Source organism: Vicugna pacos, chromosome 4 (assembly GCF_048564905.1).
Source record: "Vicugna pacos chromosome 4, VicPac4, whole genome shotgun sequence".
Lineage (NCBI taxonomy): Eukaryota > Metazoa > Chordata > Mammalia > Artiodactyla > Camelidae > Vicugna > Vicugna pacos.
Window position 1 is genome coordinate 47,547,940 of NC_132990.1, and position 27,202 is coordinate 47,575,141.

At 38.2% G+C, this 27,202-nt stretch overlaps 1 protein-coding gene and 1 long non-coding RNA gene across 6 annotated transcripts in view; one reads left to right on the forward strand and one right to left on the reverse strand.

Moving 5' to 3' along the window:
- The window catches only part of UNC13B (unc-13 homolog B), a 167,980-nt gene that overhangs the window by 58,588 nt on the left and 82,190 nt on the right, over positions 1-27,202 (forward strand). For all 5 annotated transcript variants that reach the window (XM_015239037.3, XM_031677251.2, XM_072959680.1 and 2 more), the window contains exons 8-9: positions 11,855-12,089; positions 26,449-26,763. In XM_015239037.3, the coding sequence (XP_015094523.1) occupies positions 11,855-12,089; positions 26,449-26,763 (550 nt within the window). The remainder of the gene's footprint in view (positions 1-11,854; positions 12,090-26,448; positions 26,764-27,202) is intronic.
- Positions 11,669-23,046, reverse strand: LOC140696074 (uncharacterized). Its single transcript, XR_012072074.1, has 3 exons — positions 22,949-23,046; positions 18,672-18,784; positions 11,669-11,782 (listed from the first exon to the last, which is right to left on the reverse strand). It is a non-coding gene; the product is annotated as an uncharacterized lncRNA (long non-coding RNA).

Below are 27,202 nucleotides of genomic sequence, written 5' to 3' on the forward strand. Positions count from 1 at the left end.
CTCAGTAAATATTAGTTGAATTAATGTATTTATGTTAAATAGAATTACTGGGTTGAGGAATTTGCACATTTAAAATTTTGTTAAATTATGTGCTAGAAAGATTGTACCTTTTATGTTCTTTTGTTGATACTCTTTTTCTTACATCCATCCACATTGCCCTTTCACCCTCCCAATCCTTCCCTTTCTCCCTCTATCCCTCAATCCTTTTCTTCTACAAACATTTTTGGACATATTCCAGGGTCTGTTCTAGGTGCTTGGGATATAGCAGGAAGCAAAACAGACAAAGATCCTGGGTGGGAGGAGACAGACATTAAACATAATGAATTAGGAAATAAAACAGGATATTAGAGAGTGGACCAATAAGAGTAGATGATGAAAAGCAACTGGGAATGCTAGAATTGAAATTGAATTATAATTTTATATAAGGGGGTTAGTATACAAGCCACAGTGAGATGACTTTTGAGAAAGACTTGAAAGAAATAAGGGGAGTATGGTTGGCTCTCTGGGGTAAGTGTGATGGGCAGGGGAAACGGATGGTTCAAAGGCTGGACAAGTGACTGAAAAGGGGTAGGAAGAGATCTGCTGGCGTTCTGGTAATATTCTTCCTTGATCTGCGTACTGATTACTTGAGTGTGTTCATGTATTCATTGAGCAGTTCATTTATCTTTTGGTACTTTTTAGCATTTTATACCTCAGTAGAGCTTTTGTATTAAAAATGAGTGGATATTGAACATTTCAAAATTCCTTAATAGTACTTACCCAATTGTTCATGGGTATTTTCCTTGACTTACTAACAGTGATGAATGCATTAATCAATTTCTATTAATAAATCATTTTGCCTTCCTATAACATACCCTACTTGATTATGGTAAAAATATTCCTTTAATATAATGCTATGTTTGATTTGCTTATATTTTATTTTGGATTTTTATGTATTTATTCACAAGGAAATTTGGGCAATGGTTTCTTTTTGTTGTTCCCCTGTGTTAGGTTCAAAGTTCTTTCCTTAATTATAGATTCTTTACTGTTTTCCATGGAAAGAGAAGCTTTATGTTATTTATCTAATCTCCTGTCTGGAAAAAGGGAAGGGAATAATTTCTAATGTTTGACTTCATTGTCCTTTGTGAGCTACCTGGTAATTACTATAATTTAGTAATTGACAGATGAGTCCTGTCATTGCTGTTCTAGACAGATGGCTGTTCACTTAATTCTGGAGCTCAAATATCCTGTCACTTCATTGTCATGGGAAAAATGACTAGCACTGGACTATTAACTGGTGATGTAATAGTAGTCTGAGGGTGTTTTGTTTGGTAACTATAGACTTTATTTTTTAATGTGACTATTTCTGATTTCTTATATTTTCCACTAGAAATGAGATGAAGTAGGCAGAAGAAATCTGTGACTATGTTGCTATAGTCTTGTCAGCAGGGATAGTGCAGAAGCTTTGCCTTCTAGAAAAAGGATTCGTTTTTAATTGGGTCCTGGACCTGCTAGAATTTTTTTATTTACCTGTGATCACATTAAACTTGTCTTCCAGCTCAGTTGGATAGCTCATCTGACTGCCTGCTTCTTCCATCAGTGAGTGTAGGAGCACTATGCTTCTGAGAGACTGGCTGTTTTCATGTAAGAAATTCTATAGCTGTGTTTTTCAAAATGTAATTCAAAACTCACTTAGCATTACGTCCCAAAATTGCTTATTGAAAAAGCAGATAAAACAACAAATGCAGATTCCCAAGCCACTCCAGGTGTTTTGAATTGAAATCTCTAGGAGTACAGTCTAGGAATCTGTATCTTAAACAAGAGCCTCAAGTATTTCTTATTAAAATTTAGACACTGCTTTCTAAGATTAAGAAGAACCTGCTTTTATTCAATTGTTATTTCCTTCAGTACAGGATCTCTGTGTTGAGCAATGGGAGGAACATAAAGGAAGTATGAGATCGGATTTTAAACTCAGGGAACTTAAGACTATACTAGGGATGGAATGAATTGGACAAAGGCAAGCAATAGAATGAATTAAGTTCTAAGGCAGGTGTTTTTTAAAAATCAACTTTATTACAGAGATACATACATACAAAAAGTTGACCCATTTTGACCCAAGTGTACAGTTTGATTACTTTTTACAGATGTATATACCAGTGAAACTACCACCACAATCAAAATACAGAACATTTCCATTATATTTAAACATTTCCTCATGCTTTTTGCAGTTCATCCTTCTCCCCATCCCTGGCTCCAGGCAACTACTGATAGGCTTTCTATCACTATAGATCAAATTTTGTTTCCTAGAGTTTTATGTAAATGAAACATATAGCATGTATTCCTTTGTGTTTAGCTTCCTTCAATCAGCAGGATTTGAGATTCTTCCCTTTTGTTGAGTGTATCAGTAATTTCTTTTTATCGAGTAGTGTTCTATTATATGGGCATACCACACTTTGTTTTGATAGACATTTGGGTTGTTTCCAGTTATTAATGAATAATGTGAACATTTGCATGATCATGTGTTTTCATTTCTCTTGGTTAAATACCTAGGAATGGAATGGCTGGATCATAAAGATAAGTGTGTATTTAACTTATTAAGAAATAGGCAGGTGGTTTTTATTTCAGTTAACAGAGAGACTGTGCTACAGTCATTCAGCATTGTTTATGGAGAATTGTTTAAGTGGAACTTAAGAATGGGTACCAACTATATAAGGGAAGATAAGGAACATTTACTGAATAATTACCATTTGTCTAGCACATGGTGTTTAAATGCTACATATGTGATTTTCAATATTTATGCAAATCTGAGAGGTAAGTGGTATTACTCTTCACTTGGGATAGATGACAAACAAGTATAGAGAAGTTAATCAGCCTAAGGTTACTTAGCTAGTAAGTGATGGCTTTGAACCTAGTTTTATCTGGTTCCAAACTCAAACCATTTCCATTGTACCAACATGGAGTAGGAGTGAAGAACATCCCAGCTTCAGAAGCTGGGGGACAGATAGGGGAAATTGAGCTCACTTCTCTCCATCTCCAGCGTATGGCAAGCATAGGAATTGTGACAATCTGTTTGCCAATATCAAGGACTTTATTTTGGAGGACTGGTTAACAGTGGGTTTGATATTTATTTGATAGCAGATTATAGAGAGTTTGGAAAGTCAGGAAGATAAATACATTCTTTAAAAAGTTGTAAATTGTTGAAAGGGTAATGATGTGATGAAAAGCTGGATTTAGGAAAATTAGTCTAGTTGCAGTCTGCTAAGTAGGTTGGATGAGATAGAGATTAGAAGATCTAAAGTCCAATCAAAAATCTGTAATAATTTAGGCATGAGGTAATGAGTTCTTTGATAAGGAGAGTGAAACATAAGGGGAAGAGACAACATGAGGGAGACTTGAATGGACTTAATTACTAAGCTTGTTAACAGATTGGACATGGAAGACAAAGTAGAGAGGAATTTTAGGAATTGTCCTGTGGTTTCTGGTTTTGAAGTGTCCAGAATTTTGTGGCTTTAGACTTGATGTACCCTTGGTGTGCTCACAGTCTGAGGAGAGCACATATTGTGAATAAAGCGTCACTGCCCGTAGAGGCTCTAGGTTTCTAGACTGCCTGACTGTAGCATCGGGTGCCACTGAGCTGGAGGGTAATTGGTTATTCATTTGTTAAGCGTGTTAGCTGAAGAGGTTTGAGGCTCTAGGGAGGTCGGAAACATTAGCCTGCTCATTAAAATTGTCAGTTTGACACTCATTTGATGTATGTAAATGCCCAGTTCGAGAACGCTGCTAGTTTTCTAAAAGCTCCTAATGTTCTTGGAGTTTTTTCTGTAACACATTTTCCAGTATCTTTTCTGTGCTTGCTTCCTATTCTACATCCTTTGTTAAACAGCACCCTATACCTTGCTCACATTCTGTATTTTACTGTATGAATTGTGGAATCTCTTGATGTCTCCTTATTCCATTGCATGTGCTTCCATTTGCTTCTGAATAGTCTAAAGTCTAGCATTCACTCATTAAAATTTCTGTCATTAAAGTTTTTAGTAACTTTTTGTTTCTAAATTCAGTAGGACCTTTTCAGTTTGTTTTTAATTATTATTATTTTTTTTTACTCTGTAGCACTGACCACTTATAACCACTCACTCCTTCCTTGAAACCTTGTTTTCCTGACTTTAGGGGCCATACTTACCATGGTTTTTCATCCTCTCTGGGTTCTTTGCAGGCTTCTTCATGGACTCTTACTTTTTGTTTTTAAGTTAGATTTATTAAAGTATAATTTACATATAGTAAAATTCTCCCTTTTAGTTTTGACAAAGACCTGCAGTCATGTAACCATAACCATAGTCAGGATAAAGAGCAATTCCATCAACCCTAAAAATTCACTTAAACCCCTTTGTAGTCAACCTCTCCCTTTCTTGGCCCATGACAACCACTAATCTGTTTTCTGTCCCTATGGTTTCACCTTTTCCAGAAAGTCATATAAATGGAATTATATAGCATGTAGCTTTGAGTCTGACTTGTTTCACTTTTTGTAATACATTTGAGATTCATCTATGCCTGGCACTAGTTTATTACTTTTTATATGGGGTAGTACTCTACTATATGGATATACCACAGTTTGTTTATTCATCAGTTGAAGGATACTCGCACAACTGTAAACATTTACAGTTAAGCAACTGTAAACATTTTTGTGTAGGATTTTGTGTGAACATGTTTTTATTTCTCTTGGGTAAATACACAGGCGGGGGATTGCTGGGTTGTATGGTGTGTGTATAACTTTGTAAGAAAAGCCCATATTGTTTTCCACAGTGGCCTACCACTTCGCATTCTTGCCAACCATGTATGAGAGTTCTAGTTTCTGTACAACCTCACCAACACTGTATTGTCAGTTCTTTTTTTTCTGTCTGCTTAAAAAAATTTTTTTAAAATTTGCATTCTTTTTTCCTGTCTTTTTTTAAATGTGGCTGTTCTGTAGGTTCCCCCCTTCCCCTACATGCAGTGTTTTTTTTTTATCTGCATTCTCTGCCTCATTGTTCTTATTTACTTACAATTTTTATTCTTTCATTTGTTGAGCTTCTGCTTTGTGCCAGGCACTGTTTAGTCACTAAAGATATAGTAAGGAACAAAGCAGAAAAATCCCTGTCTTCCGGGAGCTTGTATTCTGAAAACATCCAAGTCTTCTGCTCCACACCTTTTCTCAGCCCCACACCTATAAATCTAGGTCTACCAGACATATGCATTTGAGATGTCCTACAGATACCACAAAGCCAGTATATCTAACACTGAATTTGTCATCTCCTTCATTCTTCGCCTCTTTTGTATTTTTCTTAATGAATGATGTCATATTCACCCAGTAGCTCAAGCTAAAAACCAGGGCAATATTATTTAGGCTTTATTTTCCTTGCTTTCCATATTCAATTACTTACTAAATCCTGTTGATTTTACTTCTGAGATGTCTCATGAATATATCTACTTCACTTCCTCTGCTACTTCCCTAGCCATCCTCAGGTCAGTGCAGTAGCCTCCTTAACCAGCCTCCCTGATTCTAGTCTTCAGTCTACCTGCTGGACCAATCAGTGGCCACGCTGTACCACCATTCTCTTCTTAGGCAGATCTGATCCTGTCTCTTCCCTGCTTAAAAGCTCTGTGATAGCTCTGTATTACCCTCCAGATAATTCCAAATTCCTAACATTACTAAATTTCTAAACATTACTTAAGACTCACTTTGATCAGTTTCTTTCATAACCCTACAGCTTCTCATTCGGATATGCTAGAACTATTTTCAGCTCACTGAACGTGCCTTTGCATATATAATTTCCTTTTCCTGGAACACTTCCGCCCTCCTTTTCTTGGTTCTTATGCTTGGTAAAACCTGACTATCCACAGTAATTGTTCTACTGGCTAGTGAGATGTTTTAGTGCTTTTTTGGGGTGGGAAAGGAAACTTGCTTAATTAAACTGGTGTTATTTTGTTTATAATGGTACCAGACTAAAGTGAGAATAGGGAACTGGTTGGTCAGAGAGCATGATTACTCTTGTTTTCATGGCTTAGGGATGGACCCAGTAGATGGGATCAGATCATTCATTTAATTTATTCATACAAGAGATATTTACTGAACACCTACGTACTAGAAATTGTCTGCAGTGCTGGAGGGCATTCAAGAATGAGGCTGTGTACTGTGAAGAGAGGCTTCTTTGGGCCCAGAGTTTCAGTGAGAAGCAGCATTCTCACTTGCCTGGAGCAATCTAGGTTGATAGGCATATTCTGAAGTTCTGTGTGATTATTTGTCAGTTTTCTTTGAAAAAGAGGCAAGGTAGTTACCCTCGCACAGTTGTTATGGCAACTGTGCTATATACCCTGGGAGAATTTTTTTAGAATCTCTTCTCCCCATCATGGTTAGAAGGTTACATAAATTATTAAAAATTTTAAAATTGCACGCTAAACCAACTTCAGAAGAAGAGACATAGGTAGTAGGAAGAAGGTAAGTACAAAGAAAGAAAACTGACTCTTAGTATATAGTTAAACAGCCTGTGACTGATCCCTAGTCCCATGTCCCCAGGGCTGGGAGTTAACTCAGGTAAGGAAGACAGCCTGAATTGGCTTCATTTAGTGTTTACAGAATTTTGAGACTATAGCAGACGTTGAAGGTAGCTGCACCCTCAGAACTCTGAGGGCTTTCTAACCAAGGCGTTGATGATCCCTCAGCAGACATTGGGACTACTGTAGTGTGCTAATCTTCCTACTACCTACTTTTAGGAAGCTGTAAGGGAAGCAAAAACCTGGCAACACGACAAGACAACAAGAAATTACAGTTGCTTACCATGTTCCAGGGACTGTGCTAAGTACTTTACATGCATTTTCTTTTATATCCTTACAGAAACCAATGAGACTCATTATTCTCGTATTACAGATGAGGAGACATCTATAATAACTTCTTCTATATGTGGCAGTGCCAGAAGAACTTAGCATTGACTTCATTATCCATATTCTTAACTATAAAGCCGAATTATTCCTTGTTTCTTGGGATAAAGGCCTATTTTTAGTGATTTCTTTGTCACATTAGTTTAGTGATTTCTTGGGATAAAGGCATATTTTTAGTGATTTCTTCTTAACTGTGAAGCCAAATTATTCCTTATTTCTTGGGATAAAGACCTATTTTTAGTGATTTCTTTGTCTCAGATTTGGTTTGGATATGGGATAGGATTTAAATCCAATTAATATTGAATTTTTTAATCTTGAAAAATGAGTAGAAAATGTTTTCAGTTTTCTGTCATTCAAAGTTTCTTTATTTTAATGGATTTTATTAAAAATTTATAGACAATTCAGAAAAAAACTGGCTGTATCTGTGTTTTGTCACATATTGGAAGATTAGAGATTAATGCCATTCTCTGGCCTTTTAACTTTCAGTAGAGAGCAGCAAAATTAGATACCACTTTTCCTGGATAAAGGAATCATTCTTTCCCACTGCAGTCAGGTCTGAGCTGCTCGTGGGTATCCTGTAATAGGCTCAGGATTGGTGAACACAGAGATGAGGAAGGGTTTTCTTAGAAGCAGGTCAGATTTTTCTCATTTTGAACACAGAAGGGTATATTAGCTTCTAAATGATGTTGTTCTGAGAGAGACCTAGGCCAGAAGGAGATTTAAAAGAGTACAGAAGCAGTCGTTTTTCTGTTATTCTCTATGTAGTGAATTGCAGAGAGCAAGAGTACTTGGTAGATTTGTCGTATGCTTGGTAGAAGCATTATGTTATGAAAAATAAATGGAATACAGGTAGGGTAGGCTCAAGTAAGGTAAGGTGTATAACAATTTGTGAGATGGGAAATGATCTTTGAATTCATCCTAAAATTGTTTCTGCCACTCTTCTTTGCTACCATTTGCGGTTTTCTTAGGTCACTGGAACTATTTGGGCTGGGGAGAGCAACAGAGTACGTAAGAATTTAAATTTTCTTTGTCTTACCCTTTAACATACTCCCTCTGAACTATGAAGCTGGATATTCATGCATGCAAGCATATGTAATTTCATTTCCCCCTTCTCCCCTTCTTGAATCTCAGGAGACAATTACCTGCAGTGGAATGTTGCATCCTTTCAGGCTGGTTTCTTGAAGACTCTGTGTGTGTGTGTGTGTGTGTGTGTGTGTGTGTGCGCGCGCGCGCGCGCGCAGAGAGAAAAAGAGAAATCTCAAACCAAAGTCCCAGTTAAAATCCTGATAGGATTTCCCGATTTTTTTTCCCCACAGACAGGTAGTCTTGTCAGCCCCCTATTGTAGGAAACCCTCTCCTTTGGTCTCTTAGCTAAGGAGTGCAGTGACTAGAAGAAATTTCGTTCTGCGCGACATCGTTGGTTTTGTGAAATGAAGAGGCTGAGCACATGGTCTGACTTTCCTTGAAGCAGCCCAGCCTTGCTGGAGACCAGCATTGTTCTAGAGTTTAGAGAATGGGCAGCCACTTCTTTCCAGCAGGATTCACAGTCCTAGGCTGACATCACTGTGTTACCTTTCTGATGAGAGGAAGAGAATTGAGTCCCAGTGATTAGGCATTCAGTAGATGGTAAGAGGGGCCAAGTTTTGTCCTGTCACTAGAATTTCTCATGGAGTGTGAGCTTTCTGAGTTTGGAATCCTGAGTGTTTGCACCAGAGAACTACTCAAAGGCAGCCTAAGAGAGCTCAGATAACTTAAGATTTTCAAGTAGAAGATGTAACCCATGAGAAAAAAAAAGGTTTAAATTCTCTTTCCTTCTCTGGTGAAGTTTTCCCTGTGCTCTGGATTTAAAGACAGGGACTCAATCCAGGAGCACCACATACCGGAGAGCCTCATTGTTCAGTATTTCATTCAGTTTTGTTTGAGTGCCTACTCTGTGCCTCGGGCCCATCTCTGCCCCAGATTGGATTACTTTCTCCAACCTACTTTTCCAGGTTCATTTTCTGTCACTCCCTTTTATGGCCTTTTATGTACTTGCCAAATGAGCTGCAAAGTATTCCTCAAAAAAAAAAAAATTCTTTCCCACCATTGGGCCTTTACTTGTGCTGTTGCTTTTATCCAAATTCTAGAAGATACTATCTCCCTTCCACCTACCCTATCTTTACCTATTGAAAACTCACCTGTCTTTCAGCATCATATCCTCCATAATGATTTCCCTGATCACCCAAACAGGAAGTGATCTTACCTTCAAGTTATATAGCATTTGGTTTGCACTATTCTCCAGATAGTTACTTCCTTGTATTTGTATTTTCTCTCTCCTATTAAATGAACTCTGTACTCTGAGTCTTCTGTGTTCTTTAGCCTTGCACTGGTAGGCACTCAATAAATGTTTGAATGAGTAAATTTTCGCAGCCTTTTAATTTTCAAGGGGCTTTTCAACTTTGACCCTCAAACAAGTTCACAGGTCCTCCTTAATCTGAGTAACCAAGCCTGCACTCAGTCTCTCTCAGTGAAGCCAGAAGTTTTCTATTTTAGGCAAAATGGTGCTATGGGGGAGAGTATAAAGTCAGAGATTGTTGCTGCCATATTGAAAGCACAATTCTTTTCATACAAGTTTTTTCCTTAATTTCTTTTTTTAGTTTCTAATTAGAAACCTCCTTGGTGGTTCCAGGAGGGTTACTCTCTAAGGAAGTTGGGGTGGTGTTGTAGGGGGAGAAAAGCTGGCTTTTGCCCTTGACCTACCTTTTTGACCTACCTTTTTTCTTTCTGTCCTTTGTCTCACCTCACTTCCTTGTATTTTGTTTCTCCTGTCACCTCCTACTTTTCACATTCCCTTTTCTTCTACTCTTAGCCTTTCCCTTCCATAGACACTTTGTTTCCTAATATTTGCCCTTATTTCTTCAGTATAGAAATGTGTCACCTTTAGGAAAGTTTTGGAATATTCCTCCCCTTAGCTTAGCTAAATAAAGCAGAACATTATTTAGGGGTAATAGGTCAGATGCAGTGAGAAACTCAGGGTCTCTCCCCGTAGTTTCTGACTCTGGCTAACCTCCCCTCTCCTGGCCTCATAATCAGTAGATTGTCTATTAGTGCTTCTTCTTTGGAGACTCAGTCTTGGTTCTCTGGGGTTTTGTGCTAATAGCATATTCTCCTGCTGGAGGTTAAGTACATTTTTGGCTTTGTCTCCTTTGTTGCCTCTGCCCCCTTACCTGTATGCATGAATAATCCAGCACTGACTTCCTCACACTTACTCCTTTGGTGAGTTCAGAGAGAATTAACTCTGAATGGCATACTGATTTTTGTCTCTTGATTCTTTCTTGTCTTCAGAACAATAAATGAATCAAGGTCTAAAACCAGTACCTCCAAAGTCTCTTTTTCCTAATGTGTGATCAGAATGCTTTGTAAATAGAATGTTTTGTAATCCCTATTATTTGACTAATATTTTTCTGATCATTCTCCTCTTCTTACGTTCACATGTTGCCTTAAACTCAAATGGGAAAAGCTCATTAGATCTCCTTGTTTCCCCTCTCCCTAGCCTCACATTATTGCTATAAACTCAAATGGGAAAAGCTCATAAGATCTTCTTACCTTTGCTCCCAGCTGTACCCCGAAGTGTTGTATGGGACCCACATATTTTTGTTCCCTGTCTCTTTTAGTGGAATTATCTATCAAGTTGTCTAATGTAGAAGCCAAGGGGTCATTTCCCTATTACCTTCCATTTGTTCCCCAGTTTAATTGTTTCTGTCTGGACTTTTTTCCCCCTAGTTCATTAACTCTTTTCTGTTTCTACTACATGAATACAGGTTCTTATGTCCTACATGAGCAATTATAAAAACCTAATTTTATGGTCATTAGGAGGCTTCTGCTGTGCACATTACTACCTTTTTAAAAAAAAATTGCTAATAAGAAGAATCCATCATCTGCTAAAAGAATCTCCATATGGGGATGGTGAATTTTCCTTTTCTTTGTTGTGAGCAAATAGAAGCTTGGCAAGGAAGAACATACAGGACCTTATTAATTATATGCATATGGGTATGATGTCCAAAATGGCTTCTGTGTAAAATAAACTACAAACTACTAGATTGAGCTCCCTTTCCAAGCACAGTGTTGCATGTTTTTATTTTTGCTTGGAGCAGGGTTTGTAACTGTGGCCATTTTAGCTAACATCAATGAAAAAAACTGTAGCCACTCAGGTGCTGGCCTGAAAAGCAGAGATAATTCTATGAAATTGTAGTCACTGTTATTAGATAAACTTGGCTGCATTGTCAGCAAGACCCCATTGGCAGTGCATGTGTTTTCCTCTCAGCTCAGACTTGGGATGGGAATTCTGAGCCCAGGGTATAGGTGCTTGATAGAAATTATTAGAAAAGCCCAATGTTGCATCAAGACAGTAAGACTAGACTGCTGCTGTTCTCAGCTGCATCTAGAGCTTTTGACTTGCTTCTAAGTCTTGGCTTTGACTTTCCTGATTTCCTGGACTAGCTTCCAGTGGTAGATCTACTTAAATTGTTTAACCACATATTTTTAAAGTCTGAAAACACCACACCAACTTTGAACCAAAATGTCTTTTATGAGAGGTGGGAAAGCTGTTTCTCCCCTTTCTGTCCCATTTTGATAATAGTAGAGGGCCAGAATCTATTTATGACATTTAAAAGCAGATTTTCATTTGACTTATGATAGCTTGGAGAAGCAGAATTCCAGAGAATTCTGCATTGGGGATATGTATCTGGAACTCCTTTGAGAGGAAGCACTAAAATTAAACCAAGTATCTTACCTCATTTGGTAAGGAGAGTTTTGGATGTTAATTGAGACAGTTTTTCACATGACTTTGAGGTCACTGGGCTCATATGCAGCTCAGTTTGCTGTTGTTCTCAAGGTCTAGGCTTGTGGCTACCTAAGTTAGAAGCAGAAAAAAATTCTGAAGAACTAAGTAAAGCTGGGATGCTTGACTGTGCTTATTCCACAGCTTTTGAAGACCCTGATAGTGCTGTTGATGATCGAGATAGTGACTATCGCAGTGAGACCAGCAATAGCATCCCACCTCCTTACCATACGACTTCCCAGCCCAATGCTTCTGTGCACCAATTTCCAGTGCCTGTGCGATTGCCACAGCAGCTGCTGCTTCAGGGCAGTTCCCGGGACTCTTGCAATGACTCTGTGCAAAGTTATGACCTTGATTTTCCAGAGCGGCGGGCCCTCAGGTGAGTATTGGAAACAAAGCACTTTCTCGTCGTAGTATGCAGGTCTCGGGGATGCAGCTGACATCAAGGATTTGGGTGCTTTAACCTGAGGTGATAGTGAAAGTATAGCAGTATGATGGACCACCCTTCAGCCATTTTTGTGTAGATTCTCCATCTTTTTTTCCCCCTCTCCATGTGTTCATGTTTATGCTTTTCCATCAGTAATAGTTTTCTTTATTATCGTCAGGTCAAGGCAGGCCCAGTTTGGGTGGATGGCTGAGGAAAAACCTGCTCACCTCTCTGCCCAGCACAGTGATTTTTATACACTTTTCACCAAGATTGAAAAAAGAAACTCACAGATGTTAAATGTTTGCATGATTCTTCCTACCTAAGTATTTTCCTGGGAACTTCAGAAGAAAACCAATAAGATCTCACCATAATAGATTTAGTACTTTTGCTGAAACTTAAAAAAAAATTATTTTACTAATTTCTTTAAATATGTAGCACATTTACATTAATTAATTAAAATTATGTTAAGGTACAATGCAGCATACAGCAAAGAATCTCCCACCCACATCTGTTGTCCTCTTCCACCCCATCCCTTTCTTGTCTCCTACTTCTCTTACCACCCTTGTTTTTATGTGTTCTTCCACAGACTGTTGTCATGTATTTATGGATATAAAAGCAAATACAAAAGAAAAGCAAATATATACATATATGCTCTCCACTCTTCCCCCAACTTAAAAAAATCAGACTTAAAATTTAGAGAAAGATTACAGCGAACACCCATATTCATGTTGCCTAGATTTGCCAGTTATGTTAACATTCTGTCACATTTACTTTATCTCCTTCTCTCTAATATATATTCATATACACACACATTGTTTTTTCCTGAATTATTTGAAAGTAAGTTGCAGATACCGTGTTACTTTACCAGGAAGTACTTCAGCATGTAATTCCTAAGAAAAAGGACTTTCTCTTATATAAGCTTAATATTATGCTCACACTCAAGAAATTTGATAATATAATGATATTAATTAATATAAAGACCACATTTAAACTTCTCCAATTGTCCCAATGATGTTCTTTACTTATATTTTCTTCTTTTTGATGCAGGATCTAATTAAGGATCATTGTACATTACATGTGATTTTCCTGTTTCTGTTGTCTCCTATAGCCTAACAAAATTCTCTTAACATTTTTTCTTTTTGGTGGGGGTAGGGGCATCTTTTAAAGTGCTAACATTTTTTGAAGAGTCCAAGCCAGTTTTGAAATGTTCCTTAATTTGGTTTTGTCTGATTGTTTTTTCATGTTTAGAATCAGGTTAAATATTTTTGGCAAAAACACTACATAGATGTTTCCTTCACAGTGCAGCTGCAGTCACATGTTACTTTGTCTCATTATTGTGATGTTTAATTTGATCTGTTGGTGAAGAAATCTAGTACATAAGTCAGATTTTTCCAATGTAAAGTTACCTTTCTCCTTTGTAATTAAGGATCTCTGGGATGATACCTGAGATTGTGTCAATATTCTATTTCTCCAAAAATCTTTTATCCATTGATTTTAGCATCTGTTGATGATCCTAGCCTGAATCAGTATTTCATTGTTTGGAGGTTAAGTTTTTTAAAAACTATTCCAATTTAGTTCATACTTCTGGTTGCTAAAATTTGCCACACCACGGATAATCTCATTAAAAAAAATATTTTTTTGCCCACCTTACCAAACTGGTATTTATCCTGAACCTCAGATGGTTGTCTACCTGCTAGACAACATCCTGTCTCAGTTTACTAACATCTCTGAGGATATTTTCAGACTTTTTCATGTATCAATCATCGCATCAAATTCTTACTCTTCATAATCTGATTCTAAAAAGAAACATTCGAGAAATCTTTCTGAAACTTGAAGTTGGTCCCTACTTCTTGCTGGTTTATTAATTGAATATATGCATATTTTATTCATTTGATTTTAGTTGTTTATATTGTCTTTAAGAAAAAACGTAATAGCAAAAAAAATTCTTTTAGCTTTCTTTCCCATCTGTATTTGCAGGCATTCAGTGTGCAGGCCAGCAGTAACAATGGCACATCAACCTAAATGACTGCAGTTGTCCAGAGAGTATGCTGTGTACCTAATCTTTACCCTATTATGACAGCTCTAATAAATAACCCTTAGAGGAGCGTTAGTGGTATACTTTTAAGTTGCAAAATTTTTTCCCTAAAATTTTTATTTAATTGATCACATATAAATTTGATTTTGCTATATCAATATGTGTATGAAATGAGGTTAAAGAGTAAATACTTTATCATCTCCAGCAGAGGAAAAGTTAACATGATTTTTAAGTGAACTTCTATTATTGACTTAAATTTTTGAAATGATTTTTCCTTAAAAAGTTTTGAAGAAATTGTATCATTAGTTTCATTTTTAAACTTCTATTACTGTAAATACTAAGTTCTTGGAAGGAGTCTTAAGACATTAAATTGCAGCTTTTAAGGAAGAATTTAAAATCCTTCTGGGAACAAATGTGTTTGTAGTACCTTCCGGTAAATTAGAAGTATAAAAATAAATAATTTCATTTGCTACAGCTGTGGCTGTCTATTGATTTAAGTTGGAACTATAAAGACTTCTTCCAGGATGGAATTAGTTTAGTTTAAATTTTTGAGGATATCTGAGAGTAGTGAAACTGCATGTATAAAAAAAATACATTTTGGGCTGGGTATAGCTCAGAAGTAAGACTACATGCATGAGGTTCTGGGTACCCTAGTACTTCCATTTAAAAAAATGTAAAAAAGTATGTATATTTATATAAGTTGGATTCCTTCACCCAGCCAAATAATGGGAATAACCAGAATAATGGGAAATGTATATAAATTGTGTAAAAATATGTAATTTGAGGTTTGACCATAGTGTTGGACTTAATATAGCCAGAGTATCTCTAGTGTTGAGATGGGTAAAGAGTATCAGTCTCACTCTTGAAGATTTTTAGTGGCAAAGTGACCATTTTGATCTTGTTTCGGTTTCCTAAGTAAGTGCTACTGAATGTTAGATCTATAAAAGAACACACTGAGCTGACAAGCTACTAGTCTGCAGGCCCTCTCTATACCCCAGCCTTAGTACATGGGAAATAGGCACTCTCTAACTTAACTGAAAGAAAGGTTGGCAGTCTTCTGTATTTATTGACTTAAATTGAACACGTAGCTTCTGCTTCTGTAATTGCAAAGATTTTTCATTTCACTGTGATCCTCAATGCGTGTAGCCTTTAGACTTCACAAATGACAAATTATGATGTTTTATAATTTTCTCTTTCTAGTACTGTAACAAGGGTTGGCTTATGGTAGTCAAAGATTATTTTTATTATATATACATTTTTTTCTTTTTAAAAGTAACATGTTTGACCATATTCTCGGCTATATTGCCTAAAATACAACATTAAGCAAGTTAACAGCTTGGCTTCTTTTCAGACCCAAATTAATCAACAAATTTAGATTTCTTGAAATTCCTTGATGTGTTTTCATGGAATACATAACAGTTCTAAACTTTGGCATTGCAAATACATTCTAAATATTGATGGAACATGTTCATTTTGTTTACTTCTTTCTTTCCTAGAAAACAGTAGGACCCTAAATAGCTTATGGTAGCAAGTGAAGTATTTTAAAGTTGTTATTAGCTGTTCTTTTTCTGATGTGGGAAAAAACTTTAACTCATTGCTGTAATATTGATTTAAGAACAGGTGGATTTCCTTATCATATCTTTTCAGTCTTAATGGTTTTTATCAAACTGACAATTTTACTAATTCTAGTTTTCTCATTGAATGTGCACTAAATTTTGTAATTTGTTTCTTCCTTTTCTTTATTTCTCCTTTTTTCTTTGCCTTACTATTCCTCTGATTTTATCCCTTTACATCAGACAAGGCTTGCAGGCCCCAAATGACAAAATTAGTATTATTTCATCTTTCTCTGATGTTGACTATGAAGAACAAGAAGGTATACATAAGGAGATAGAGGGGAAGATACCACAACTGTGTCTAGAAAACGATAACATAAAGGAAGCAGAGGTAAAAGAAGTGAGAACTCTTTCAAAAACTGATAAATATTACAGCCAACAAATACAACCAAAGTACAAGGATTGGAAAAAGATACCATCTCAAAGCCAAGAAACAGAATTCTCTACAGCCTTTAATTGTGACCTTAAGTTTGAAATACCTGCTTTCTCCTGGTATCCTCAGAAATATGATACAATAGATAGGAGAAGGAAAAAGACACCCATATACAGTCATTTTGAAGACACTGAAAGAAGGCAATATGTTGATAGATCAGGAACTAAGACTAACTTCAAAAGTACATATCCTAACACTGAACATTGTAACCTTTGCCACATTGAAAAGAAGGAGCAAAATTACCCGGTTTTGCATCCCTACAAAAATGGATATGTGGTTAAGAGTGGTATGTGGACCACTAACTTGGAAAGTCATGATTGTAATCTTCCTGGTTGTTTTAAGAACTGTGAAAAGTCATCTGGCTTAAACCAACATGTCACTAATTTCACTCCATTAGATATTTTTGAAGATTCTACCAGCAGTACATCTGATGAACTTCTGGGTTCCCCTATTTCTGATAAGCAGGAAGATTTACAGTCACCACCATGTCATCCATCGAATGTCCATCATATTGGAGGCTTTCCAGAAGAATATTATGTAGCAAATCCTGCATTCCCATCACAAAGGATGAATTGTGATACAAGCACACTTGGAGATATATCTGCATGCCCCATGGCAGAGATGACCCCTTCTTCTTCTATTGAGGAATCCAAGGAGGACTATATTGATACAATGGATGAGCTTCAGTGTTTGGTAGAAACAGTGTCAGAATATTTAGCAGAGAAGGAAGAGGAGATTAATAGATTTGGTTCCCTTTCAAAAACTAAAAAAACACTTAAACACAATAGTACTGTTAATAGTGCAGAACAGAAAATGCCTGGGGATCAAATACCACCTTTAAATATTGTCAAGAATGACAAGGACAAGGCCATCTCTTTTCCTGAGCTGAATGGAGTGAAATGTGCTGTGGGTTCTTTATTCAGTTCACTCACAGAAAAGGTGGGTTCAGGCACAAAGCATCTAACAACCTCTGTGGAAAAGCTGGTTTATTTGGTTCCAGAGAAAACAGAAACTCTTAACCAAACAGAGACAGTAAATTTGGGATCTAGACCCAGAGCCAAATCAGTATCAGAGAAGGATCCTTCCATACAATCTCCATCTCCATTATCTTCTCAAATAGTTGATAAAAAGGACTCTGACAGACCTGACAAAACCTCTCAAAATGAGCACACGGACAGTAAAACTGGAAATTTGAGCTTTCCGGATCCAACAGAAACTATTGAAAGGGACTCAACTCTACAGAGTCAGAGTTCAGTTATAAAGTCTGTTTTCAGCATGCTAAATCCACTAAAGATCTTTTTGGAAAAGGATGAAACCAAAAAAGACGATGACCAGAACAAGCCAACAAGAAAGGAAAGCTTTGTTGTGTGTAATTTGGAGTCAAATCAAAGGGAAGATACCCTTGGCAATGACAGTAACATTATAGCTTTAGATAGGAGTGATGGGGAAACTGCAGCCTGGTCCCAAATGCCCATAAGTGACGATCTATCACCTTCCCATGCAGCCATGGAACTTTCAAATTTAGCTAGTCTTGCAAGTAAGAAAGATGATGTTGAGAGCCTGTTGGAAAGAGAACCCTGTACAGATCTGTCTCTATTCCCAGATCAACCAAAACTATGTGCCAAAGATACTTCAGGACATTCTTGTATAGCCACCAGTAGACCTGCAAATAAGGAGTTATCTTCAAAGCCATTAGAGGGGAACAAAATCACAGGTGATGATGACTTCCTTGAGCCACTCAGAAAATCCTTTAGCCAGTTTTTGCTCACTTCCTCCGAGACCTGTTCAAAGGAAACTTTGTCAGATTCTATGAAAAATCACCAATTGGAGGAAGATGGATGGGAAAGGGGCCCTAAGAAAGATGGACATTCCTTTTCCTTTAGTGGAAAACTACATATTCCATTTTTCAAAGTTCTTAGTCAGTCTGAAAAGCAGCAGGATTTAAGAGAGAAAGGAAGCATTTTCCCTTTGTTTAAATTTTCTTTCACGGACAGCCATAAAACTGTCAATGACCAGAGTTTTCATGGCTCAGCAGTAACCACTGATGAAGAGACCCAAAGAAGCTCCCATGAAAATGCTAAACTTAGTTTAGTAAAACCTAGTTCAGTCCCAAATATTGATAACAATCTAGGGAAATTTGGTGATACACAGACATCTAATAAGAGTGACCAAATAAATAGTTCTGAAGATGCCATACTTAATAAAATGAAGTCTGATTCAGCTCCAAATATTAACAGTGATCTTGGGAAATTTGGGAATATACAGGAATTAAACTCGAATGACCCCACAGCAGTAGAGAACTGTGAAAGAGATACCTTAACCATTCCTGGAGTTGTGTCCAAAGAACATATGCCTTCAGATTCTTTAGGAGAAAGTAAGATTGTTATGCAGATGACATCTTTAACAGTACCAGACTCTTCATTAGCATTTACTTCTACCATTTCAAAACCCACCTTGGTTAGTGAAATGAGTGAAGACAAACTTGTAGATAAAGCTTCCAAGAAAAGAACCCAAGGAGGCCTTCTTTCTGGTCTGTTTAGCCGATTTTCTTCTTTTGAAAATGTGTCTAGTCAAGAAGAATTAAATTTGAAAAAAGATGACTCTCATCACAAGAATAATACCCCAAGCTTATTCTCTGGAATATTTAACTTAATATCTAATAGCAGTATGACTGATTGTAAACTAGGTGAAACAAAGTCCATGTCTTTGGGTGACCTAAAGGGTTTGAATGAAAGTAAGCATTTATCCTTGGTTGAGATCCCTGTTACTTCATGTGTGACTTCTGAGAACCAGAGGAACCAGGAAAAACAAGAAAATTCTGGCTTCATAAAAAGTTGCTTATCTTTACCTAAAGAAAACATACCATTATCTGATGCTTGGGTTGATAATCATCATTGCCCTCCTACATGGAAAAATAAACAAAGTGAAAAGAATTGCCCCTCTTTTGAGAACAGTGTACTTCACTGTACTCCAATGGCTCAACAGGATGTTTTAGAGAACTCTTTGGATAAGAGGCAGACACAAAACCATGTTCTTGGGGCAAAACTACATGAAAATTCTAACAAGTTAAGTTCACCTCTACTAAATTCTAACATTCTTAGTAAGTCAAACCATTGTCAGGATTTTGAAGAGATGAATAATCCTTTCTGTCATGAATGGGACTCTGATATAAAAGATTTGTCTAAAAATTCCAGAAAACTTCAGCCAGTTTATTATATGTTGAATCAAAATACATTTCCATCAGTCGATGTTTTGCAATGGTCTGACTCAGAAAACCGAGCAATAAATTTTTGCCAAAAAGATCAAAATGCAAATATCTTGGAGTGGAGAACAAATCCAAACAGTGTCATTTGGTGTGACTTACCATATGAATCATTCAACCAGTTAGCATTTAATGAAGATTACTTATTAAGAGGTGATATGTGGGCAGCTAACTCAATATATGGAAATTCTTATTATCTTCCAAGTAATGATCCTAAGAATTCACTAGAAGAATTGCCCATTGACTTAAGTTGTTCTTCAGATTATGAGAAGACTACATGCCCCATAGTTGATCTAGACTCATTAAGAATGGGTGAAAACTTTGTTTTCTCAAGTGTTGGTTATGAATACCAGGAATGGTTGTCATGTCTTGAAAATGGAGTGTGGTGGCCATCAGAGAATGGAGATTATGGATATTTTATGTTCCATGATGGTCAATATATATATTCTTTCCTTACTGATTCTACTGGGCAGTATGCATATTTATTTATACCTGATTGTTCTCATGAAGAGTATTTGAATTATGATTTACAAACAAATGATCTATCAAATATTATGTTGGATGATAGCATTGTTTCTGCTTATAGTTTTAAAGCATTTGACAAGGAAGATGAATTACTGTGGTATGTTGAAGAGGAACAAACTGATGACCCTCTTGATTTATCTGTAGTTTTGCCACGAAGTGATGGACCAATGTATTTAAATTCAGGAACCTTTTCACAAGTACTTGAAGAGTCAAATTATAGCCAAAGGGATAAACCATTAGATTTTTCAGGCTATAATCCTCAGAAATTTAAAGGAGATTTTATATCTTTTGAAAAAAGGCTGTGTGGTTCTGAAGATTCTGAATGTACATTGGATCTTAGAAATCAGCCCCAAACTATTGGTAATCTTGTCATAAATAAAAGTCAAATTATAAAGGGAGATAATCAGCCTCTAGCTGAGGATTCATCAGTCCACCTTTCCAGTTGGTTCCACTCTTCTTCTGAAGAAGCTGCCTCTTTGGTTCATCTTGAAAATAATACTAATATCCCACAGCAAACCGAAGAGATGTCATCATTGAACAAAGTGACTTCATTATCTTCTGCCTTGAGTTCTTCGATTGGAAGTACTTTGCATTTTGGTAAGAATGAATCACTGGATTCTTCGGCCTTGCAGAAATTGGATCAGCAGTCAAACTTAGCAGAGCTCACAAATGATGGTCTTCAGTCATTAATATTGAGTAAGCAACTAGAGAGTAACTCCCAAAATGAGGAAGAAAGCCTTCTCAAGAAGGATTCAGAAAGACAAATAATATCCAGTGTTCAGCGACCTGAATTTGCTAAAAATATGAAGCAAGAATTCCCTTTAAATAAAAGAGCTCATGTGAAAAAACAAAGTTTGTTAAAATCTGTTTTCCAGGTAAAGCAAACAACTTCTCAGGCTAAATCAGATACAGAAGATGACAGGATGTTCACAGCTGACTCTGTTTCAATTCCTCTCGTATCACAGTTTAGTAGGGATGAGCACAAGAACTGTGAGCCTCCCCAGGACCAGTCTTCCAAAGAATCTGAGAGAACGTTATTTAAAAGTGCATTGAAACTCTTTGATCAGGGAGAAGACTCTTCAGTAAGTGGAATAGCAAATGAGAAACAGGCATCTGGATTTTTGAACCTCTTTAAACCCCAGGTGAATAAAGAAGGATCACCAAATTTAGAAAAAAATGGTGATAAAAATAAAAAGATATCATCGCAGGGAAAGAATGAATCTTCTAGTGTTTCAAATTTTTTTGGTACCCTTGGGGATTTCTTTAAAACTAATATATCTCCTAAACAGACAACTGATAATATGTCTGTTTCTTCAACGACTGATAAGGATGAGGTCAAGGCAGGTCCTAATCCCACACAGTTTACTAGCCAGGATGTTGGGAACTTTCCTGCTGCACCAGTTTCCTCGAAAAGGAAGATTAGATACAGAAATCTGAACAAGCAGACTACTATTGATGACAGTGGGCTAATGGAACCATCAGCTGGGGAGATCCAGGGTGATCATTTGACTGGGGAAGAGACACCCTCCAGAGACCACCTAATCCAGCAGTCACCACCTTCATCTTTCTTAACAGGTTGTCTCAAAGAATCTTCCAAAGATTCTTCAGTAGAAACTAGCAGTGTGTCTGCTGTGACGGAAGTTCCAAGAAGTGATAAAATATCTTTAGATACTCTGAGCAGGAAAAATTCAAATGAACAAGATCATATTTTTGACAAAGACCAGAGTTTTTCCACTGCCACAACATCTCCATCCCAATCAGAATTGCCAACCAGAAAGAGTATATTTTCTTTCTTGGCTGGATCTGAAAGAACTGAGAACAGAGCCTCTGCTGCTCTACCAAGAACCAGATCTCAAGGAGAAAGTCTCTTCACTCTTCCCTCCTTTTTTTCCACTGCTAACTCAAGCAGCAAGAAGGATGCCTCTCCTAAGAGCTCTTTCAGTTTCTTTAGCTTGTCCTTTTTGGGTGAAAAGCAGCAGACTCCTGGGGGAAAACACAGCCTTTCAGCTGTTGCTCCAGTGACTTCTCAGCCCTGTAAGAAGCCAAGTGTTTCTGTAGACAGGGGTGGTACAGTGTCTAGAGAAGGTTCCAATGGCAATAGAGATAGCATAGTCCAGGAGGTAGTTCATGAACAGCAAATGGCTTCTTGTGTTTTCATTAGCAACACCACTGAGGTTACCCTTCCTGCAGATGAGCTCAATGTAGAGGAGGACTATCAAGGAAAACTAGGTTTCAATAAAGGACTAGGAACATCTTCAGCAGATTTTCCGATAAATCAGTCACAAAAAGACATCGTTCCTCATTTATCAGGATTACAGGCACAGACTGAAACACTACTCATTGGTCCAGAGACCCTGGAGGTATCTCCCCCTGAAGAAGAGGCTTTCTTACAGGAAGCCTTTCCAAGAGACTCACCGGCCAACTCTTTTTCACATGATAGCCATTTGGTTGAAAGTCTCAACAATTTAGATACGTGTACTAACTACCACCAAAATGAAAGAGGTACCAGTGACCCATTGAACTTGCCAGTAGAAAAGGTCTCTAATGAGGTCTTCACAGAGATCCTGGAGCCAGCCTCTTTCTCTGTGGAGCCAGGGTGTACAGGGCATCTCCAGAGTCAAGATACAGATAAAGAGGAAGACAAATCAGTGTTGGACTCTTCAGTAGAAATGTTTTCAGGGTTTGTGACCAAAGTGAAATCTTTCTCTGGGTCCTTAATTGAACCTCCTAAAAGTCCTTTCTCTGGACTTTTCTCCTCTCCTAAACTTCCAAAGAAAAACTCCTTTTTCTCTCTTTCTTCTGGTGTATCATCTCAGCCTCTCAAAGGTGAGTTATTTGGAATTTTTAAAAGTCCCAAACCAGAGACATACCAACAAGAATCATCTGTCCCAGCTACTACATGGCTTCAAAATATTAGTTCCAGAGATGCTGTAGGATCAGTACCTCCGGAAAATTTGTGGAAAGAAGCTGCCTCTGGAGCACTCAAATCAGAATCTATTGACAGTGACTGTAGAATGACTGTGGTTAGTGCAAAGTCAGACTCGGAGACCTTGATGGATGATCCTAAACTAACAACTGAAATGGAAAACAGTAATATTCCTGACAATATTCCAGAACCCCGAGGTTCTGAGATCATAGAGGCTGCATCTTCTGTCTCAGGGGATGATACTGGGCAAGGAGTATTATCTCTGAGTGATGAAGGAGACATGGGGATATTGCAGGGCACAGACACAGAGGCATCATTGGAAGCAGAGCATGTCTCATTACCAACACAATTGCATCCAGATCCTACCTGGATTACCAAAGACCTTCCTCCTCCAGTTCAGCCACCTCTTCCTCTTGAGCCAGAGCCAGATATGCAGTCTGCCTCCACAACCCAAGACTTAGAGCTACAGGCAGCCAATTCACTAGAAACCAATACCACACTGTTCACTGAGGCAAGTGTTGGCCAGAGTGCTGCACTAGAAACCCATGGGTACCTTTCCCACCCTCTGCTGGAGGAACCTGTGCTTTGTGCCAAAGAAAGCTATGGGTTACCTGATGGCCAGAAAGAGCCACCTGCGGTTTCCCAGGAAACAGAGCAGCCAAGTCCCCGTTTTGAGATCCCAAACATAACCAGTTGGCCAAAGCTCCGGTTCCCAACCTCTGCTACTGATTATGGGAAACCACTGAGCTCTTTCTTTTCCTCACCTTCCTCCTCTGGCAATAGAGCAGAGACTGGTTTAATGTCCAGTTTTAAGAAGTTGTCAACTCTGTTTGAGGGAGGTAGTGAGGGGAAAGGGAGTATAGTGACGAGTGATTCAAAACTAAGGTTTGGAAAGAAGCTGGATCTTTCATTCCCATGGCCAAAAGAGAACAAAGGGGACCCTGAACAAATGCCTACAGAATCTTCCTCTCCAGTTTTGGTTATCAGCAGTGATCAAGACATTAAATCCAGTGAGGCTGACAAAACTTTGGAATCTTTGCAAATGTCTGGGCCAAGTACTGAGTCAGCTAAGGTCTTTCCTCAGCCCTCTGGGACCTCTGAGCAGCTGGAGGCCAGGCCAAGTGTATGTGCTCATGAGTTTTCAGGGTCTGGAGAAGTGGAAAACCAGCAGGAAATCCCAACATCTGGAGAGCACTGGGGTACCAAAGATAACCTCTCTGACCCAACCTGTCCTTCAGAGGGTTGTGGGGAAGAACTCTGCACCATCTCTGAGCTACTTCACCAGCCAGAAACACGTGAAGAGGAGGCAGAGCCTGCTAGCACTGACTCTGTTTCGAATGTACAGCAGCCAGTTACTCTGAGTAACATCAAGGAACCAAAGACCATCAAAAGGCCTGTTCTCAACTAAAGCATCATAAATGATTTTAAAGAATTGACCATTTATGATGCAACTACTTAGTGGTAGATGAATCATAGCCTGCTTATTATCCTTCCTGTGTATCCCCAGCACCTGGTTCTTCATGTTAATTAGGGGTTAAGTAACAAGGAATAATGTGTGGGTATTGTCATCTTCTCTTCTCCCTATCAAATGTAATTCATTTATTGGAACAAGGAGCTTCCTGCTTAAGGGAAAGGCTGGGCCCTGGGATTTAATCACTTTGGTTTGCTCTGCCTTGTATTATGTAGAATGGAGAAGGGAGGGTGACAAGGGGCAGCAAATTGTTGAGTGACATATATCAGTTACAGCCACATGATAGGCTAGAATGCTTTCTTGGGCCATCGGCACTTATATCTGTAATAGCTGAGAGAGACCTACTTTACTTTTCCAAGTCTTCTAAGATGCTTTCTCCAGTGGCAATTAGAGTATTAAGTAAAATGCAAAGTGTGAAGGATGGCTTGGGCTAATCTATACTATATATCCTATTCCATATGTTTTTGCACAGCTTCTTCCAGTCTCTGCCTTTTATTTCCCATGAGATTGGTGTCTGATAAGTGCTTTGAGTAAAGTCTCACAGAAGCTCAGGACTATCGTTTGCTGTTCTTCAGTCTGGAGCATTGTGCAGGGTTCATCTGCAGTGGGTACTACTGTCCCTTAAGAAGAAGAAGCATCATACAGGGCAGTTTAAGATTGCTGCCATGAACTCTGGCCCAGACTGGTCCAAAGAGGCTGGGCGAGGACTTTGGAAATTGTGTGTGCATACACATACGTGTGTTGGGAACTACTCAGAACAGTGACCTCATAACTGTTCTGCTGCCATGAGATGAAGAAGCAGAAATCAGCCTGAAAATACCAGACAATTGGGAGTAGCTATAGGGAAAATATCACTGGAAAACAGTGATTTACCTTCATTTGGCCAAGAGTAAGCATAAGCCCTAAAGTTAAAGACTTGATTCTTTGGCAAGGAAATTCCTTGTCCTTTTGCATGGAGGCTTTCCAGCAGGATATCAGAAGTAAAACGAGGGCCCCTGACTTGGGGTGGAATCAAATGGGCTGGGTAAGATCATGTAGCTCATCCCCAAGTCCCTCTATTTTGAATAGATCTGAACCCCTTAAATTCAGTATATGACTCAAGAGAGTAGCTTCTGATACTGCTCTTTCTGGTTACGATTCACTGCCACTTTCTCTGCTACAGCTGCTGTCTCTTATAGCAGGGGAACAAATTTCCTTTCTAGGTATAGGAATGCAGGTGGTCAAGAGAGGGTTGGTCTGGTCTCTCTTCAGATACAGAAATGGATTAACATGTCCCTGACTCATATCCTGGAGTTGGATTGTGTCCACTTTATCCAAAACTGAGCCATGTCCTAAGAGCAACTCAGTTATGGATGAGTAGGTTCCTCATCTCCCTGTGCTGCCAGGGATATCACTGTAATGTTCATATTGATAAACCATTCCCCTGAGGGATTTCTTGGTCCTAGCCTCCATTTCCCGATGGTTTCCATTACCTCATTGTGCAGATGGCTGAGAGGTAATTGAAGGAATGTGCTCACTCTCCTTTGCTCATTCTGAGGAATGACTTTTTTTTTTTTCCTGAGGAATGACATTTACATTTACAATTTTGGAGGAAGAAAGGGGGAACTCAATTTAATAAATAATAGAAAAAGGGAATAGAGTTCATCTATCCGTTTTATTTTGTAAGAATTAGAAAACTTTAATCATAGCCACTGGACAAGTTTCTTTAGAAGTCCAATTAGAGAATTTGGGGCATAAACAACAGATTATTAATAATTCTTCATCCTACTTACAAATACCACATTAAGATAAAGTATTCTTCAAAGTCAATTGTAGGGATGAGGTTAAGTGCAGGAACCCAACATGTTGTGTTATCTTTCCTGTTGTGATTTAGCTGAGTAGAAACTAGATCTTATAGATTGTGAAGTTTGATCCTCTCTTCCCAGCAACCACCTGTTTGTGATCCTTGCCAGTGGTAGAATTATTATTTTCTAGATTTATCCATTATTTTTCTCTGGTTCCTGGTTTGTATTTATTTACTAATCTGTCTTCCTCTCATTCTCACAGCCCCACCAGCAGTAGTAGGTATGGCTCCTCCTGTAATGTGAGTCAAGGAAGCTCTCAGCTGAGTGAACTTGACCAGTGTCATGAACAAGATGATGATCGTCGGGAGAGGGACTCGATTCATTCCTGCCACAGCTCTGGTAGCTTCTCCAGAGATGGCCAAGTGGGTTTTGGAGAACAAGAGAAAGTCTTGGAGGTGACGGGTGAAGAGGAGAAGGAAGGAGCATGTGAACCCGAGGATATGAAAGAAGATGCCACAACCCATCCTCCCCCGGATCTGGTGCTACACAAAGACCACATCCTAGGCCCCCAGGAGAGGTAGGTGATGGCTACCCTAAGGAGCTCACATGGTTTCCTCAGTACCTGCCCTGTGGTATTGCTGAATAGAATAAGTGCTTTTGTTTGTTTTCGTACAGCTGGGTGTGGTGGTGATCAGGACATTGAGGCTTATCTCTGAACTGCTTCCTTTGATATTTGGTGTAATTCCCAAGGTATTTTGAGGGTCTCTGAAGAACATTATAGCAGCAGTGTACCAGGCCTTCTTGAGACTGTAGTTCTTGGCTTACTAGTTGACCCACATATTGCAGCTTCTGAGTCTGGTACTGACCTGAGCCCTGTAGGTCATTTCATTCAGAGGAGCTGCTTTGAATGAAATAGGCTTCCCAGCCTATTGTTTAAATTTCTTTTGTGAATATTGTTTTTTATTTGTTTGTTTTATTATCATTATATTTTTTCCTGGCTAAGAAAACCAGGAGAG